Source organism: Rhizoctonia solani, chromosome 15 (assembly GCF_016906535.1).
Source record: "Rhizoctonia solani chromosome 15, complete sequence".
Classification (NCBI taxonomy): domain Eukaryota; kingdom Fungi; phylum Basidiomycota; class Agaricomycetes; order Cantharellales; family Ceratobasidiaceae; genus Rhizoctonia; species Rhizoctonia solani.
This window is the reverse complement of record NC_057384.1, coordinates 384,244-403,367: the sequence shown is the minus strand read 5'-3', so window position 1 is coordinate 403,367 and position 19,124 is coordinate 384,244. Positions and strand designations below refer to the sequence as shown.

Here is a 19,124-nt window from a genome sequence, read left to right as displayed (position 1 = left end):
AGATGATTCTGGTATATCAAATAGGACAAGATGCCCCCCAAGTCCCACATCGCGCCGCCATTGTTTTGCTAGATATCATGTTTACTGTTTGTTATTGCTAGTGGCATATGATTATCGGCTCAACACAGGCCCACTAAGTCACATCAGCATTCGAAATTCAAGTTGGTTCGATTAGTTCTGTATAAATGAATTACAAAAAGTCCTGTTTGAAACCTCTCAAAGTTATAGTCAAGTCAATCCCAATCCCAACCTTGCCTCATTTCTCAACCCCACCAACTAAACGACCTCTGACCCAGACCCTGCGCACATTCCTATCACTCCCGCAAAAGAAGAACTTTTCTAACAACGCTTCGAGCGAATCGGCTGGCATTTCTTCTCCAGCACTGCTATTCACCCCAGCTGGCAAATTCGCCCAGACGTTCGCATTCCCAGTCTCGGGACGCACGCTCACCAATACCGCATCGAATTCCTTTCCGGCTTCGAGAGACCCGGTGGTTTGTTCCAGGTTGCATAGCTGTGCACCACCAAGAGTCGAAAGGTGGAGGAGAGCGGACAGAGGGTTTTCGGCTAGCTTGGGTGTACGATGCCATTGCACGTTGTGGCTTGTCCGTTCTCGCAGCGCCGGCTTTACCGTTAGTGAGAGTCGATTTGGCGTAAGGACTGGCAATGACCCAACAGAGGTCATTCCAATCACTTTGGATGCGATTCCGCATCCCGGACTGCAGTTAGCATTGAAGGCGAAAAGCCACCGAGCAATCCGTGCCCAGACCGACCTATAAAATCCAAACCAGGTTAAATCAGGATAATTGAAACTATAAAAGACAAATTTACCTTCAGTCCTCGGTCAAGCATTTCTCCAACCCTCGCAACTCCACTGTTCAAGTAAAAGTTACTCGTAGGGCAATGACTAATCCCAGATCCACAACTCTTGATTTCCTCCATCTCGTCGTTCGAAAGATGCACAGCGTGAGCCAGAATCGTCCGATCCGTTAAAAGACCAGCACGTTTGTAAACATCAGTGTAGGTGGAGGCTTTAGGGAACAGTTTCAGGGTGAAATCAATCTCTCCAAGGTTTTCGGATATGTGTGTTTGGATTGCAAGTGTAGGGTCTGCTTTGACCATGTCTCCAAGTGAATCTAGTAGGTCACCAGTGCAAGAAATTGCAAAACGGGGGGTGAGATTGGATGAACAAGAGGTGCAGAATTGGGTGAAAGTGCTCGGATGTAGGAGATAAGCTTCTTGGTGTTTTCAATGGATTGCGAGGTCGAGTCTTCTTGATATTTTCCTGATTCGCGATTCATATTGCATTTCTACCGTATCGCGCTAAGTTTTACGGACAGATAGGATACTACTCGCACTCACCCCAACAAACGCTCGCTGCCCCTTGTCGTGCGTAAGCTTGGCGAGTACCTGGGTAGCTTCAAGGTGCAGAGTACCATAATAGCAGCAAGTGGTTGTCTAACGAGACAGATTCAATATAATGTGAGAAAATATACGTTGAGAGTACGCACACCAGAATTTAAGACGCGGTCAACCACAGCAGAGTATACGCGCTCGGCGAAAGTGGTGTCGTGGAAACGCGATTCGGTCGGAAATGTCACGTTATTGAGCCATTCAAGAAGCTCATACTGTCCTCCGCTATGAAATACTGTCATTTTATGGTCAAGATATCATGATTATCAGACTACATTCCGATATTGGGGAATTGAGGCGCGTGCTACGTGTAACATGATCAATCTCCGGGATAAGGATACGCGTCGTGTGACTTACTGTGTGGGTATCGATAAATCCAGGCATGAGCCATTCCCCATGTCTGAGCTCGTAAATTTCAACCGAATCATCCAATACAAGACCCTTTTCGAGCGCCACGGTTTGGAGTTGCGAAGACTTGACGTCGGACACGATCCATTCAATAATTCCGGCTGAGTTCACACAGAGCAACGCTTGGGGCCAGAACTCAGTTTTGTGCACAGACACAGGGGTAATGACAGAACCGTGAAACAAACGGTGGGTAGGCATGGTTGTTCGGTGTGAGAAAGTACAAACCAGTTGCGAGTTACGTGTGCTGGCAAGGAAAAACAGCGTGTTATATGATGGGAACGAGGCGCTGATAAGACGTCAAATGGAAGTTCGGCCGTCTTGTTTGTACCGAATATCGAGTATTGAAGTAAGCTTGAGTCGTGGTCCACCTGTCATTCCAGTTTCCCAGTTGAATTACAGTCTGGCCGACCCCGCCCGGCCCCGGAAATCAGCTAACCAAGCAACGATCACAACACTCAGACAATCATATCTCTTAGTTGCTGGTATCGAATGAGAACAGTCCAGTTATCGATTATACCCCATAGCTGAACGCGTATCTCGTCTTCCGATATGGTGGAGAGCAAACCGGACACACAGATGATAGCACATGTGGCTGTGACACTCAATAACATAATCACACATGCATATGCCAAGCCCTGGGCTCCTGGCTCAATTACAGTATCTGGTCGAAATCCTTGAGTAGAACTTACATGGACTTCCTACGAGCTGTTGGGGCAGACTTATGATACATAAATCCGATCCGGCGTATTGGGGTCCTCACAGACTCGAATTGTACATCGCTTGCCCAAACGCCCCAACAACCAATGCCAGGATACATTCTCTAGATATAAGTATCTTGCTTGGCCTATGTATGAATGGTCATAGATATAGAGCATTTATACGCTCATACGTGAGACGAGGGCCCGATGCAGAAAAGGCGCCCATCAGTAGCTTTGAGGAACAGTAACCAAGAACGGCCAGGGTGGACAAAGTCTCAGGGGAGAAGCGAATTTATAGTGTAGTGTTAGCGCGTGATGATGATGATGAACGCATTCGAAACCGTAAAGCGAGAGAGCAAAGTAGGATAACATGGTATGTATGTAGAAAAGAGTCACGTGTTCTATATGTGGGACTCCGACCAAATCCGAGTTGCGCCGACACGTAACGCCCAACCAAACGGCATTATTTTCGTCTGGTCGAGAACATCGGACAATCGTAGACACACCTATGGAGCTTCTGTCCCCCTTACGAAATTTTGGATCCACACTGGCGAAAGATGCTCAGAGAACCCGGTTGTGTGGGAATTGGGGGCTCAGGTGCTTGATACGAGCAGACATAATGAAGAAAGCACTCATCAGGGGCACTTATGAGGGTACTTCACTCTGACCTAGCTGGTAAGGTTAACGTAAATGTACTGGGCGCGAAGCTGGGCGGGACCAAATACCATAGCTAACCGTATAGGAATTGGGGAGGAGAGAAGGGACCGTCAATTGCGTGCCAGCACAGAGTGTTCATCACGGTGCACATCGTCGAATTCGTACTATGTTGACATGATTAACTTGAAGAAGAGCGTGCCAAGAGCCATCCCCATTCAAGCAAACATAGCTGCGAGTTTTCGATAGTTGAATTCGAGCAACTTGAATACGTCGTATTCAAAGCATGTTACAATTTAGTTGATTAATTCCCTCTACGCCGCGCTCATAATATACATAGCTATAACGTATACGAGCACCCAGTTAGCTTGAAATTCAAACGATCAATTTGGTATGTGCATAGAGGTTCATTCAATTCCCGAGTCAATCGCACCTCAGTACTGAAATAGGTAGCCTTTGGTAGCCAGCACTAAAGCTTATGCCTTGTACCGAGTTTTGCGGACGACTTGAAGCCTGGGTAGGCGAAGCATACCATAAAGCACCCTGCTTTATGTAGAACGTCCTTACTTAGTCATACCTAAGATGGTACTTCCTAATCTGGCCAACAACTTGATGCTAGTTGAATGGTCACCCTATATGGCATACCCCTTCAAAGATGAGGGTCTGCGCCGGAATCATAGCGATGCCTCTTTAGGGTTTCTTGGAAGTGCCAAGTTAAGATCCAGGCTCTCGGCTCTGATATGAGATATAAACAACTCCAAAGCTTCGTGTACTGGCGCAAGAGACCAACAAAATACAAGTCTGAGAGTCTTACATGGCCTTAGTACCGGAGTGACTAGCACACACGGCACTGCAACAGAAGGAGAAAAGAACGAAAAAGAGTCCAAATCAATAGCAGCAGAGAATGGTGGGAATGCCTATAGGTTTGCCTCTAGAGTAAGGATTAGTGACTGTATGCGCTAGATAGGACAAGTAAACCTACGGTGAAAGACACTGAATTCCGGTGCGTATAGATTACGCAACAACACAGTAGTTATAGCTCTCATAATCCTTGGGAGCATCGTGTTCGGGATCCTCAACTGCTCCGGTGGAGGGAGCGAAGGGGAGGATATATGCAAGGGTGAAGACGAAATCCATTTTTGGAGATAAAGTATAGATTAATGAATGTGCGGGTGGGTGAGTAGTGAGTAGGTATGTGGATGAGAGGTTGAAGTCAGGTAGATTGCTTGATACTATCTTGCTGAACCGGAGAGTTCACCCTCTCATCTTATACTCTCCATCTCCTATCGGTGCACGAGATAGCACCGACAACACAAAGGAAACATTTTCCTCGCTAATACACCTTGAGCCAACAAATTATTTTGGCTCTTCCGCCGGTTCTTTGAATTCATACGTGAGGCAGAAGACATGGAGAGGCGACAGGCTTTGTTCACCTTAACGAATAATTCGAGTATCCGGGTTTCGAGGGTGAGTGAAGGAAGATCGAGCCTAGTGTCAGCCCTCATGGGTTCGCTAGTACGAAAAGAGTGATATTTGTGCCGAATAAATATACACAATTTCCAAACCGGGTTTCGGAAGAACTCGAGGTCTCAGATAAGTGCTAGTGTATTTGGGCATGTTACGTTCCGGTACACCTGCAATCCTACCAAATGATCTGAGCCATCAGCCATAGATTGACGTGCCTGATGGGCCAACATCGTCATCCCAGCCAACGCGTTTTAGGACACAAAGTCATTTCGGTTTCTGGATGTCAAATGTCCGACTCATATGTCGAGATGTCGAGATGTGTAGTCATTGACATGCCATAAGTCCAGACCAGGCGCTGGTCACTAGTTCAAGTCAATTCCCGGATCGCCTGCTACGAGAAGTGCATTTTGGGGAGTGTGTCGATTAGCCGAGCTGCTCCGATGAGATCGAGGGACACGGCTTATAGTCGCTATCACGTGCCATAGGGTAGTTGTGACCAGGGTTGTACGAGATTACATGGACCATTACGATTACACACACCAAACTCCTGCACAAGTCTGTTCGTTCTAGCTGAGAGATCAGAGGCTTACCATACTTCTTCTGGGGAACATCATTGGGTTTGAAAAACGTGGAATTGGCAGTGAAGGCGATACGTATCTTATAGAATGAACAATTTGCCCCTTCGGACAGTTTAGGTCAGGGTCTCTGGCATGAGGTCGTGCGACATTCGCTGAGGAACGAGCCCGAAATAGTGATGTAGTTTGACAATGTAGCCACTTTGTTCTGAGATGCGTTGACGTTGTCTAACTCCAAACCTCTATAATCCTACCGTGGTCGCCGTCCCGTTGCTCCTATAAGTTAAGATAACAGATCTTTAGATTGGGAAGCGTGGCGAGCCACCTATTGAGATCAATGTTCTTACTGGGTCTAAAAAAAACATGAACACTTAGCCTATGACGATATAGTCGCATAGATGGATGCAAATAAACTGGGCACACTAGTGTCATTCCAGTTGGGTATATATGGTACAGGTCGATAGAATAAATAGCTGGCCCATTTGATTATTTTCTATCAAGCGGTGATGGTGATATCATACGATATAATATCCAGCGCAACTAGGATGCACATATTGCCACTACCTACCAATTGAAAGAGTTACATCCATTCAAGTTTTACCTACTGACTTTGTCCGCTAACATGTTCCACTGCACCAGGAGACGAGGACCCTCCTTGTACGCTCAGCCCCAATAGTTGGAAACTTGATGGGGGCATGTAGAGATATGTAGGGTTGAGTTGGCCGAGTTTTGGTATGCTTATTTCGTATCACTTGATTAATATGGATGCCAGGAGCTGACCACCAAACGCACATCAAATCAATTTTGGCTTGCATCACCAAAGTCAGCTATGACCCCAAAACGGGTGCTCTCTTATTTGCGTGTTTTTTGGCATACTTATTGCTCACGTCTCTGTTTTGGAAAAGGAGGTTGTCGGTTTAAATGTTTATATGAGAAAGGTATTGCCGCCAAACTCTTATGCACCGCGCATGGACAAATCATTTTATTTTACAAGAGTATTCAATATGTTCATACCCTGGCGTAGGCAATGTGAGTTACTATAATTCTTCATGTCTCGCTGGCCGATTGAAAACCAGTTGAACGGCATCGTTTGGCTTCATACAACCAGATTCGAGGCGTCAATTCAAGTCAATAGTACATCAAAGTGACCATACCTGAGTTTGATGAGGAAGATTTTTGTTCCAGTTCTCTCTAAGCTTCGCATCTTCCTCGGCGAACCTTTCTTTTGCGGCCTGGTATTCATCGAGTACTCCTTCAGCATAGACAGGCTCATCTCTTTGTACCAGCGTTGAAACTTTCTTTCCAGATGTGACCTCGACCGCTTCGACTCTGACCCTGTTTGGATAATCTTCTACAGATATTGTAACTTCTATCAATACAGTTCCTGCTGGGGCAGGTGGAATGTCCTCGAGACGCAGTTTGGTGAGGAAGAGATTATCTGTCGCACGAGCCCGCGGGCCTTCCCAAAGTTCGATAAGTGCGGCCCGTTGGTTGTGATGAACTGTTGTCAAGTTAAGCTTGACGTGCTGAGGAAGGACTGCGAACATCGGGATGACAGGGTGCGATATAGCTCCATGGAGCGCAACTCCTAGTGGAAGAGAAAGGAGTGAAACAGGCGGGACTGGTAATGCGTTCTCTGCTACAATCAAGGCTCCTCGAGCGATGATATCATCAGATTCGTATCGGATGGGGATCTTGTTTGCTCCATAGGTTTGCCCAAGCTCTGGTTCGTCTGAGTCCCGGGCCACTATGATTTCCTTCACATCGTACTTGGAAACCACGAGATCCAAGTCCAAGGGAGGTGGGAAAGTGTCAATAACGACGGTGGTAGAATAATCCTCTCCTAGAATATATGTGAACTTGTTGGGGGCAAGAAGCACAATCGATACATCCTCGATTTCGCTGGAGTCGATATCCAGTGCGTAGATAATAGCAGCGTACTCTCGAATCACAAGGGAATCATCTACGCAGCCGAACACCTCCTTGGAGACCGAGGCAATTAAATCCTTTTGTGATGAAGACAGTGCCAGGGGCGATGCTACAACGCAGGAACTAAATGAGGAAGATAAAGCGTCTGTGATTTCAGTTAAGGCAATGAAATGAGAGACAAGATATCGTTGATGGACTTCCTCATACTTACCGCTTGAATTTTTTAGTGCCGCAAAAACAGTGTTCGCTAATTTTAACGCGTCTGTACCTTCGGCTGTCAGAGTGGACCAAAATAGGCCGGTTTTTAAATGTGATGTCGGAGACCCAGATAAATTAACGTTCACAGAGAAAGATTCTCCAACCTCGAAGGAGCCATGGAAGAGCATGTCGTCACCCGAGATAGCAACTGTGAATCGATCATGGTTATCGATACTAATCCCAATCGCTAGACAGAGCAAGTCGGAGAGAATCAATATAGTGTTCATGAATAAGGACTAAACTGAAGCACCAGACATGCTAGATTGATAGGACCATGTTGTTGGCGGGATAAGTAAGAGAACACACAATAGGACTTGAAGCAGCCTATGAATGGTGTTCAATGAGAATAATTCTTCCATATCACAATATTCCGGGAAGGAAAGGATAAGGAGGAGCGATTAAGGGCTTAATCGATTTTTTCAAGACCACCGACAACCAAGTAATTCGAGGTTGTGAAGAGTTTGAATGCGCTGTGTTCCCGAATTCCAAGTTGGGAGGTACAGGTTGGTAAACGGCGCTTCTGGTTAGAATTGCAAATTACGCAACAAGGGTAGCTTTGTCTTGTACTGGTAACAGTCTCAAAACGCCCCAATGATAGCCTTGGCCGATATGCTAGGTGAGCTCCAGATCGCAGGAGAACTACTACAGGTTGCGGTAGACCGTTACCTCAATATCTGCCGCACTATCCGCGAGTCCTACCTGGAAACAAAAATCCTTCGTGATGTCCCCCAAGAGCTATTGGACAAAATCGAAAATGAGCTCCCACAAATATCATCTTGCAATACAAAGATACTACAGGCAAAAGCTGCCATCTGCCAAACTAGAAACTGCTCTTCTAGGATCGTCCCTATACACACACTTCCCATCGAGGTTCTTACCCGAATCTTCCATATAGTTGTGGCTTCCCAATGGTGCAATATCAGCGGCTATCGCAAGAAATACAATGAAGAGGAGGTTTCTGGGTCTTATCCCGACCAACCTGTCGTCATATCTCATATCTGCTCTTTTTGGCGACGTATTGTCATTTCCTCTTCTTCCCTCTGGTCGCATATCGACTTTTCATTTCCTGATATTGCGAACGATCCACAATCCATTCCCCGACTAGAAACATCCATAAATCGTTCCGGGAAATCTCTCCTAGATTTGCACATCGATGCTTCGGATTTTTTCGACCTTGTTACAACCACAGGCGAAATGGAAAAATTCGTAGCTTTGAATGGACATCGTACAAGGTCTCTTGAACTCGAAGTGGGTATGCATGCGGGAACGATCAGTCTGAATTTCTGCCGTGCAGTCTTGACCTCATGCCTCGCTCACTTTGTGCCGGGAACCCTCAGACAGCTTTCCATCCTCAAGCGGGGGAAGTACGATCACTATCAGGCGATTGAATCAGCAGATAACACGCGTACACACCAATCGCTGTTGCTAGACGTGCCCGAACAGAGTCTTGAAGATCTTTGGGCTAATGTCGATGTCTTGCGATTGAAAGGACTTTATCCGGTGTGGTCTAGTAAAATATATCATGGGCTCGTCGAGCTCCGACTTCCTTTAATCCCAGGGGGCTCAATGACTGAATCTCAATTTGTGACCATCCTCAAGGCTAGCCCACAACTCAGAATTCTGGAGTTTGGAATTAAGATCACTGCTCGAGGTTCTACGGCTGCATCGAAGAAGCCAATATCACTCGCCGATCTAGAAGTTCTGATCACTAGTACATGGGATCGCCCCCAGCTTACCCACTTCCTTAAACTAATTGCTCCAGGCCCAAAGCCCCTCTGCGTTTCTGTCGTGAACCCCGATGTTGGCGAATTCACAAAAAGATCCTCCCCTGTTATTTGATGGCGAAATCAAAAAGTTCTTTGCGCGCTGCAACGTCACGAGAATAAGAGCAGTAGCGTAGATGATTATGTGCAACTTGCGAAATTCTCGATTAGTACCGCGCGTACACACACTGGGTTTGACCGATTGGTTTGGTGAAGGATCGAAAGAGGGTTTGAGGGCTCCCGTGACGCCCATGACTATAAGCACCCTGTATCTTTTGAACGGGTGTCGCATGGAGTGGGTCGTTCTAAAGCACATTATTCAGACCTTTCACGTCGAAGCGATCATAATATGGGGCGACCATGCTATCGAATCTGGAAAAATGCCAATAGAAAAGGAGCCATTTGAGAGGGAACTACGGAAGCATTGTTCGATTGTCGATTTCCGTTCTTTTGACGAACCGAATCCGTTTGAGGGTCACGAGTGGTATTGAGTGACGTTTTATATACTTTTTTTTGTCAACGTTGAAGCCGATAATACCATATGCATACATGTACAGTAAATCTACGTATTACAATGAAAGCGCAATTTGTACCATGTCGTGGGTCGTTGTCAAATCAAAATGATGATGAAGGATGGGCCGATCTGGACTGTTTGTCTTCCCCCAGAACGACGACTTGTTTTGCCCAAAAGATAATATGAGGTTCCGCCGTCGGATCAACCAAGTTTTTAAAAGCAGCCACACAGATATCCCAGTAGGGACGGGATCGCTTGCTTATTTCCTCTGGCAAAGACAACCGCAATATCAAACAACGTGCATGGTAAATCTCCAAAATATGGTTTATCTATATTATGCTCTTATTTTCCCAGGCATCTGCGCCCAAAAGCCAATAATACAAAACACGGAGGCGCACAGGGGTGAACTAAGGGTCAGAAACTGAACCGATGAGTTCGTAACATATATAGGGGAGATTCCTGAGTTCATCCCATCGTGCAGGGCACAATGAGCCGTCTGTTCCAATATTCGTCAACTGAGTTATGGGGAAATTCTCCCTTTCCAAACGTATACTTGGGTCAGAACTTTGTTATCGTGACCTTGGTGGAGATCTACATGATACAGGGTCAGAAATTAAGCTAGGCTGTAGTGTATACCATGTAGAAGCGAGGGAGCCCACTAAGCACACAAGAAATAACACCATACCAAACATGTGAGACAATCTATTTTTCAAACCGGCTTTGCAATGGATAAAAAATCTATTTATATTGCGTTATTCTCGGCGTATGTGATCCCATCATCAGTCAAACTTCCTCGAAGTGTCCAATCTATTCGTACTACCGGAAACTTCATCTCCCAGTACTGATCCCTTCATTAACCAGTCACCTGCTGCGCATATACCTGCACTCCACGCGAGTAGAAGTGAAGTAATAATATAGAAAGAGATACTTTGTCCAATCTCCAACCACGAGCCTGTGTCGCGTACCAGATAGAAAAATGTCAGAGACATGACTGTATGCGGGTCACATTTATCAGTGATATTCCAGGAACACCAAGTAATCATATTACCATCAGTTAAGCCCAAGGCAACCTTGAATAACGCGAACGAAGGAAGAGCAACTCTCTTGTTCAAAGTCGCGAACATAGTCGATAGTATCACATAGGGTGCGACTATCTTGAAGATCAGCAGCGAAGCCATGAAGAACGGATTGAAGACTGGTATAAGTCGATAGACAGGTTCAAGGTAAAAGGACCTGTACATAGCCATTAGTAAAGGGTAGAAAATAAACCCCAAGTAGACTCACGAGACCGACGCCACGCTACCACAAATCATGTCAACAGAAAGCCAAGAGAAATAAAACATAGAACATACTTTGCAGCTCCAAAGAACGCCACTTGGACAAAGAAAAGGAAGAATAACGCTCGTCGAACGTCAGCTCCGGCAAGTCCACGTGAGAGCCTGGGAGCACGAGCTTTGATGACCTTTGGACGTTCCGATTCGTCCTCGTCTAGTGCCTGACGCAACGCCTCTGCCCTCCATCCAATGTTTTTCGTTACGGGCTTGGGGGCAATTCGCTTTGGCCCTGCCTTTTCTGCCGTTTGATGGAGCCTGGCTTCGACTTCTACCCAAAGGAACAACGTCAAGCTGAACGAGGCATAAAAAAGACCTTCGGTGCTGATCGACAACAAAACAAAAAGTGGTCCAAAGGCAAGGAAGTACTGCTGAAGCTTGGAGCTGGGACTTGAAACGCTAGGCGGAAGAAAGATAGGGAGGACGACACTCAAAACTACCGACAACACTTTAGTAATGCTACTTCGATTCAGACAATCGAACCTCACCAAGGATGACCCATCCAGCCGATTGATTCAAGATGGGTAGACCTTCTTTGTTTTGTAAACTCCGGACCGAGCTGATCGTTGTGACTAATGCAGCTACAACAAGTATCATCTGGGGTACCCGTTTAGATCAATCAGTCTAGCCCTTCAATAAATCACGAACTTGCGCTTGGACTGATCCTCTTGGCCTATGAATAATCGACGACAAAGAAAAGGATCTTCTGCCTAGTTCAGACTTTACCGCCAAGTCCCCAGCTAAACCTAACATAAGGATCGCCCCCGCTCCCAGAGAACTACAATACATAGTTAGCTCAAATCCTATACGAGGAGGCAAACACACTTACATAAGGAAAATACTCTCGGTCTTCTCAACACTCAATACCGTGAATATCCCGCTTACAAGACAACTGATCGTCCATCCCAAACCGAGACGTTTATTCTGAGAGTAAAACCCTGTGGGCCACGAAAGAACAGGCCAGACGACACCAATAATCACGAACAAGACGGTCCACAGTTCTCGATGGGTATATGCGAGCTTTGAAAACACGCATCAGATATGCGGCGTCAAGAATCGGAGGAAATCCATCTCACCGTCATACACTCGAGCACTGCAAACGAGCCGATGCCCCATGCCAACACTTCTTCGGGAGTCGGGAAGGTACCCCAGTCCATTTCTTGTGCGAGCGTTTCGTACATGGCGTTCCCCTCCCGAAGTATGCTCCGGAAAAAATAGATCGGAAATGCGGCGTAGAGGTAGTACGTCCAAGGAGACCGTTGGTACGCGAATATTCCGACCGTAAATAGGGAAACCATCGATGCCAAGAGGTCCAACACAGAGATGCCGGTATCATCGGTGGATTTCAGTACGGGATTCGGAGGCAAGACGTGTGTATGGAGAACGTGTAATGCAGAGAGGAGCATCCATCCAATATAACCAGCAGTGACGATAAACCGAAGAACGTATCTGTCATAGCTGCTATATCGTGAGTACTAATCATCCTAGACCGTAATTATGTATGCTCACCGCTGTAAGTATACTAGTCCCTCGAGTGTAATGTCAATTAGATGCTGGGCCCTTTGCCGTACAGCTTTCCAGTCCTGCGCAGCCAACAATCTCTCGATTTCACGAAGTTCCAGTGCACCTGGGGGTAGCGCGCCTCCAGCGTAAGGTTCAAGCGGAGGGAAAGACTTGTAGCGTAGATGATGTTTGGATTTGATCGCTGAGCCATCGGGGTTGAGTGCACCCAGTTTAAACTAAACAGAAAACGGACATACTGTGTTTGACGCGATATTGCTCCAGTATAGCCTTGAGAACAGTCAGCAGTGATCTTTTGGGAACATCAAAATCCCTTACTCGTGCATTCGCAACTCCAATGCGAGCCATCTGCTCATCACCTCGCTTATCAGACTCTTTGAGATACCCAGGACCCTGGACAAGACCGGGCACTACTCCAACACTTTTTTTTTTTAAAAAAAAAAAGCAAACAAAAAACAAAGTGGGTTACGCTTTAGAACAACCAAAAAGGTGTACAACTAACCTGTTCATTGGCCAGTCGACGCCCAACAAGGCCGTCATCAACGCCGCCACGTCCGCTTGCTGAACATCGGCGCGCGCAAGATCAGTCAAAGGCTGGCCCCATGCGGGTTTAGAATACGAGTCGTGGGTCGAGTTCGGTTTCGGGTCCGACACGGGTCCACGAACGCCAGAGCCCCATACGATTAAAGGGGTGCGGGTATTGTCGGGATCTACACGCAACGCAGAAAGTCTATGAGAGGAACCGCATTTGTTCGTTTGCGGGAACACTCACCTCCATCACCGTGGTTTCCTATTACGCTCATACCGTGGTCGGCGGTGAAAACGTAAGCTGTGCGCGACTCGTTCTCAGGCTCATCGTCGTGTGCGTAGAAGTCGTTGATCAGCTTTTCCGCTTCCTGCACAATAGCATCGACGTGGATAATGTTCTGCATATATTCCTACGATGAAAGGAGGTGAGTTGATGCTAGCTGTACTATAAATATCGTACGCACCTTTGAAAAAGGTCTATAACTATGTCCGGTTGTATCCAACCCCAAAAGATGGAGGAAAATGACCACTCCTTCCTGACGCAAGCTCGATCTAATGCAGAGCCGGGGTGCTGTGTGGCATTTTGAAGTGTTTCTCTCAACCGGGTTAGTACCCAAGTATCAAGCTCCTTGGCATCTTTGGGCAAGAAAAAAAAGTAGACAAAAGTGGCAGAAAATGGCGAAAAACGAGTTGACAGGCTGAACAATATGCATTCATGGATAGTACTTACCTTTAGTAAAGTCTTCATCCTCTTCGTCGTAACACCAGCTGGAAACTTTATCCTCGGGAGTTACACCACGAGCAAACATCGGGACAATATCCGGCGATCCATACGCAAACGTATGAGCGGATTTGTTGAAGACCGAGTCGAAATCAACCTGAGAAATTGGGATGAGTCCATGGAGACAGAACTTTTGAAAAGCACAAGCGTACGGGATTGGTTTTCCAGCCTTGTAGATAGGAGAGATGTCAGTGACGCACAAATGGGATTGCTCCCACTGACCTTTTGTGACCGCCGAAACGTCCTCGTACATCCCTCCAATTAGCGCCACGTCTATTTGTTAGTGCCACACCATCAATTTCTGTCTCTTAAATGTAGATTTCAATATTACCACGTCCAGGTCTACTTTCAGTAGGAACTCGGGTGTGACTTATTCCAAAAGCACCGCGCTCTGAAGCAACAGAACGAAGGAATGGCGCTACAGTCAAGGGAGAGTCCGGATATTCGGGAATGGGTTGACATTGAACAGCAAGTCGCTCGGAGTCCATCCCCTAACAGCAGTAAACTCTTAAATCATTTAACAAATTTCGGACATTTATATACACACCAACTATCAAGACAACACGTTTGGCAGGTGCTTTTTTAGGAGCGTTGCGTGGCCAGAAATACGATGCTGTTGCATGCCATGGACAACAGGAGATGTGAAATAGCAGTCGAATACAGAGTAGATATAGGCTACATGGAATATTAGGCCGAGCCAGAGGATCTGCGAGGTCGTGTGTGTTCGCATGTTGCGGTTGGCCCGCGACGCGATCGTGATTACGTCATCGGTCCCACAGATGCTTTTGCCAATACAATCTTCCAGGTGATCTACCCACGGCTAATACCAACCACCACCAATCGTGATTGACGCGTCGTTTACTTGGTACATCGATTCGTGACTATAGCTTTTTTGTGAGGCTTGTTACTCATTGCTGGTCTATCTATTTTCAGTTGATCTGATCCTAGGGAGCTCGTAGCCCCCTCGTTTTATTGGATTTACCACTGTCTACTCGGGCCTTTTAATTCAGCTTGGCATTTACTGAGCATTTACATCGCTCTCTCTTACTCCTTTTGCTTCTCTGAGTCGAACCTATACCAGCTTAACAGCCATGAACAATACCGCCCCGTCCGAATCAATTGATCTCGAATTCTCTGAGCCTCTAACAGGAGACTCTTTCGCACTCTCCCATACCTCTCTCAATATCAACAATATTATGGACTCTGTCCGAGACAACGGAGCTGGCGCACTCGCAGTATTTGTAGGAACCACTCGTGATAACTTTAATGGTAATAGACATGTTCGTTTGCGAATGCGACCATCACTCATGCGTCTAATTGCTAACTTACACTTTACCTATCGTCACAGGAAAACAAGTCACACGATTAGAATACGAGGCCTACTCCAAACTCGCAATTAAATCCATGGCTAAAATCGCCACGGATGCTCGTAACCTAGTGCGTTTCACACGTCCACCCACACAAATCCTCGACAGCTGAAATCTAACACTGGGTAATAGAAAGTCTCACCCCACGACTTTGGACCTACCTCTTTTACCCCTGCTCCAACCGACGCAGCATCACTCACCCTAATCGCAATCCACCATCGGCTCGGGGAAGTACCTGTCGGAGAAGCCTCGATCGTGATCGCAGTCACGTCCCCCCACAGACGCGAATCCTTCTACGTTTGCGAATGGATTTTGGAGCAAATAAAGATGAAGACTCCTATATGGAAACGGGAGTGGTATGCAGAGGGCGACCCGTCGAATGAGGCGGTTTGGAAAGCAAACTTCCCTCCTCAAAAAGCAAAGTAAGCATCTTGGTTTGATCGTTATATTCATTGTGCATAATATGTTGAACACGATCACTACAAAGTTGAATACCTTTGGGTATGATACTGGATAGTTTCATACACATGTATGCCCTGTCGCGCACCCCATCGAATAAAGTCACCAGTTAATTATACTGGCATTTACACCTGCAAGTCCCGTTCGAGTTGCACTAAACAGACTCATTAGCGATTCTATCCCCAAATTGACGTCTACACTCGTATACGAACCGTACTACGATCACAATTCAAGAAACCTAGTACATAATACATGAACACTATCCCCAGTGCAAACAAGAGTTCCGAGTTACTTACCATTGCAACCTACGCCCTTACAGCAGTAGTCTATGCAAACCTTGTATGGCCCAGTTGGAGAACACTGCGCACGCGCACCAAGGTCGTTTAGACCCTCTGTTCCAGGTTGGACAGGAGAAGCAGCAATCAAGAGTGCAGGAGCAAGCCAGAGCAGCGAGAACGACGTGAACCGCATAGTATCAGAGCGAAAAATCTAGGTACACCAGTGGTCTGATTAGGCCGAATCGAGGCTTCATGATCACCTATGAAAGTGCTACATATTATTTATCATTCGCCTATGGGTCGGGGTCATCATGATATCGACGACCCACTTGGAACATTATATTTAGTTTTCTGATTGAACCACACCTACGAGTCACACGCATCTGTTGCCGACTCCAACACCATCCTTCGCGAACGCAAGAACCCAAGCCTCATGACCTTCCCTCCTCCCCTCATGACCATCACATGTTACACACGACCCTCCAAGACCAAGACCGAATTCATTTTTCTCCATTTCCCCCTTCTCAGAAGCGGTCTCGATCATACCCACCCTCCACGTTCGCCGAACGCGCTTCGGCTCCCCCCTCCCTCCTTTCTCTCGACGGCGCTTCTTGTGCCTTGAAATTGTATAGAACGTACCTCTCTGATCTCCCCGGGTCCACATAATCTGCATCGCATTGCCAAGAGACACCCCTTGCTTAGGAAGGATTTGATTATTATAAAGACCGTCCCTTGATCTTTGGCTCGAATCTTGGCGTGATGATCGTCAGCAGAAGGTGCTTGACCACATGAGCAAAGCACTCCTGATCATATAGGGATATTTTCGCTTTGCTTTTTATTTTTTCTTAGGTTGCCGCCTTGCTGCACGGGAATGGCACGGGCCTTCGCGGGGCGCGTAGATCCAGGTGATAGCACCGCATCAATATCTGACCGGGCGTAAAGGATCTTTCCCAAACTGGAAGCGCGCTGTGCAATGTTGCTGGCTGCCAGTCGAGTCGGACCATGGTAACCACTCAAGTCGTGAGTTGGTGGGTATGCAAAAGAGCTTTTACAGCAGATGGTATATAATATTTAGGGGTGTGTTTATTTTACCTCATTACATTATTGCATACAGGGTCAAACCAATTTGGATACAGGCATTTGATTCTGACTTTCCTCCGCCTCTGGTGCTTTCCTAATTATATCTACAGTTGCATTGACAGACATTGCGAGAGCACTATAAAATGCTCAATATCAGTAATTACGCCAGATAAATCGCTGTTTAAATTCTCGTCTCAGACCTTGCTGTTACCACAATGCAGGGATCCTGTATACATATACCGTGATGGCCTTAACTCTTTTATCTCAACCAAAGATCAAAATGGTACTTACCATTACATCCAACCCGTTTACAGCATTCTTGCACGCACGATGAATAAGTACACGGGCAACCAGCGGGAGTTAGATCGCATGGAGGTGCTGGAGAAGACAAGACCATGATGGCAGAGCACAAGATCAATACTACGGTAGGTCCGGGACGCATGGTTTGCCTGTAGCTGAGAGTACTAGTTGTGTGTGTGAGCACTAGGGATGGTTCACCGGTAGCTATACATGTCCATTAAGCACAGTGGTATTAGTACAACCAGCTATTAATCGTTTGTGCCTCACCGTTACATCCTGCGTTCGTGCAGCAGTCTTTGATGCATTGGTCAGTGAAACACCATTGGCGCTCCTCCAGTAAGTTCGAGGAACGATCGGGAGTAGGAGATGCAGAGCTTAGCAGCACAGAACATATAAAGGTGATTAGGGCAGGTATGAGCGAACGCATTGTAGAGGGAGGATGCAAAGTGAGGAGGCCTTCAGCTGCCCCAGCTTAATATTTATAGCTTAGGGCCGCGCAAGTCCCAACCGTTGGTGATTCGGTTGAGTAGCTTCGAAGCTAATTGAATATGGGCCATGCGCCGAGGACAAGGCGGCGCTCAGTTAGCTGAGAACTTGAGGAGTTTCGAGCCTTAATAGAATCTATCTGATTTAAGAATTCGGCATGCAGAATGAGATCATCGGACTGTGATGATTTGGAACATGCTTTACTCAAGTTGGGGAGGCAGAAGCCACAATGCATCCAGCCCCCCAGATTGTATATTCTGCATTTGCTACTGCAATTGCTACAGGCGCCCCCGTTATTCAATGTTGGCTATTATATGCGCATGTTCATTTTAATATCTGAACAGAAAGCTCCCATTTGTACCCCATGTGGTAATACTAGGCCCTCTGAGGAAAAGCACACCAGAACCGCCTTCCAAAGCGCTAAGTTGTGCGCATTAAGCATAATAAATAAATTCGCCGATAACCACATGAAAACGCCCATGCCCCCAAATCCTCCGGGACAGAACGGCTCGAGAACCTTTTGGGAAAAATTATTAGCTAAAAAATGGTGAATGGACATATGCATACCATCGGACTCGATCATAAGGGTGTTATAGAATAATGGACCAATATGCAGACTCGGAAATGAGATATTTATCTTGTGGGAATGTTGTTTCTCAGTATCCTTTGGATCTCGTCTGCCATGCACACAATCAGGGCCAGGAAACTACATATGGTATAAGGGCGAACATCGCGCGGAACTCACTCCTTGAGATGCACTAGAATGTTATACACTTGGTGAAGCTCCTAGCCGCTGTGCTGCACCTCATGAGCATCTCTAAGCTTAAAGTCACAATAAGTCGTCAAATGCTGTACTCGTAAGACCTCACTTCCTAAGCATTGAACTAAAAACATACATGGGGACGATCGATCACATTTGAAACACCCAACCACCCGATGTTAAAGTGATAAGTTGGTGCTCAAAAACCTTCAATCATGTACCAATCGGGCGGCAGTCGCAAACGCAAAGGGCTTTCTGATAGTTGCACTATAGTTGCTTTAGTGATGTCTTACAATGAGTAAGCATGAGGTGGTGCGAGGTAGTCGGCGGAGCCACACGGCCCGTACTGGGCCTAGCTATAGGGAGTCGACCCTTTCGAGATCACGTGGCCGTCGACCCGCCATCGACCGGGTCCGGCCGACGGACGAATCGAGCAACGCGCTCGTTGTATTTTCTCCCCATCCCTTGTCCCTTTCACCACATCTCCTGTGATCAGGTGACACGCCTAGCTCGTGAGTCGTACTCACGTCCCGGCGGCCCCGTCTCACGTCCGA

The 19,124-nt window shown here is 46.7% G+C and overlaps 5 protein-coding genes across 5 annotated transcripts; 2 read left to right on the top strand and 3 right to left on the bottom strand.

Annotated features, from left to right (window-relative positions):
* Window positions 1-256: 256 nt before the first annotated feature.
* Window positions 257-2,019, bottom strand: RhiXN_11951 (amidohydrolase family protein; the record flags this gene model as incomplete). Its single annotated transcript, XM_043331766.1, has 8 exons — window positions 257-625; window positions 750-773; window positions 832-1,062; window positions 1,149-1,310; window positions 1,363-1,458; window positions 1,512-1,638; window positions 1,689-1,717; window positions 1,771-2,019. The coding sequence occupies 8 exons, from the start codon at window positions 2,017-2,019 to the stop codon at window positions 257-259; spliced, it is 1,287 nt and encodes a 428-aa protein (XP_043186527.1).
* Window positions 2,020-6,354: 4,335 nt separating this feature from the next.
* RhiXN_11950 (heat shock protein HSP70 family protein) lies at window positions 6,355-7,629 on the bottom strand (the record flags this gene model as incomplete). Its single annotated transcript, XM_043331765.1, has 1 exon — window positions 6,355-7,629. The coding sequence occupies one exon, from the start codon at window positions 7,627-7,629 to the stop codon at window positions 6,355-6,357; it is 1,275 nt and encodes a 424-aa protein (XP_043186526.1).
* Window positions 7,630-8,011: 382 nt separating this feature from the next.
* Window positions 8,012-9,241, top strand: RhiXN_11949 (F-box-like protein; the record flags this gene model as incomplete). The annotated part of the gene is made up of 1 exon (XM_043331764.1): window positions 8,012-9,241. The coding sequence occupies one exon, from the start codon at window positions 8,012-8,014 to the stop codon at window positions 9,239-9,241; it is 1,230 nt and encodes a 409-aa protein (XP_043186525.1).
* Window positions 9,242-10,458: 1,217 nt separating this feature from the next.
* Window positions 10,459-14,328, bottom strand: RhiXN_11948 (phosphatidylinositol glycan, class N protein; the record flags this gene model as incomplete). Its single annotated transcript, XM_043331763.1, has 19 exons — window positions 10,459-10,670; window positions 10,728-10,912; window positions 10,964-10,978; window positions 11,032-11,446; window positions 11,499-11,607; window positions 11,659-11,788; window positions 11,840-12,030; window positions 12,087-12,468; window positions 12,520-12,715; window positions 12,771-12,801; window positions 12,850-12,952; window positions 13,034-13,241; window positions 13,304-13,469; window positions 13,524-13,611; window positions 13,662-13,695; window positions 13,790-13,937; window positions 13,993-14,009; window positions 14,063-14,113; window positions 14,172-14,328. 19 exons carry the CDS (start codon window positions 14,326-14,328, stop codon window positions 10,459-10,461), a joined length of 2,838 nt encoding a protein of 945 aa, XP_043186524.1.
* Window positions 14,329-14,931: 603 nt separating this feature from the next.
* RhiXN_11947 (molybdenum cofactor biosynthesis protein) lies at window positions 14,932-15,633 on the top strand (the record flags this gene model as incomplete). Its single annotated transcript, XM_043331762.1, has 3 exons — window positions 14,932-15,109; window positions 15,189-15,277; window positions 15,340-15,633. 3 exons carry the CDS (start codon window positions 14,932-14,934, stop codon window positions 15,631-15,633), a joined length of 561 nt encoding a protein of 186 aa, XP_043186523.1.
* Window positions 15,634-19,124: the final 3,491 nt, after the last annotated feature.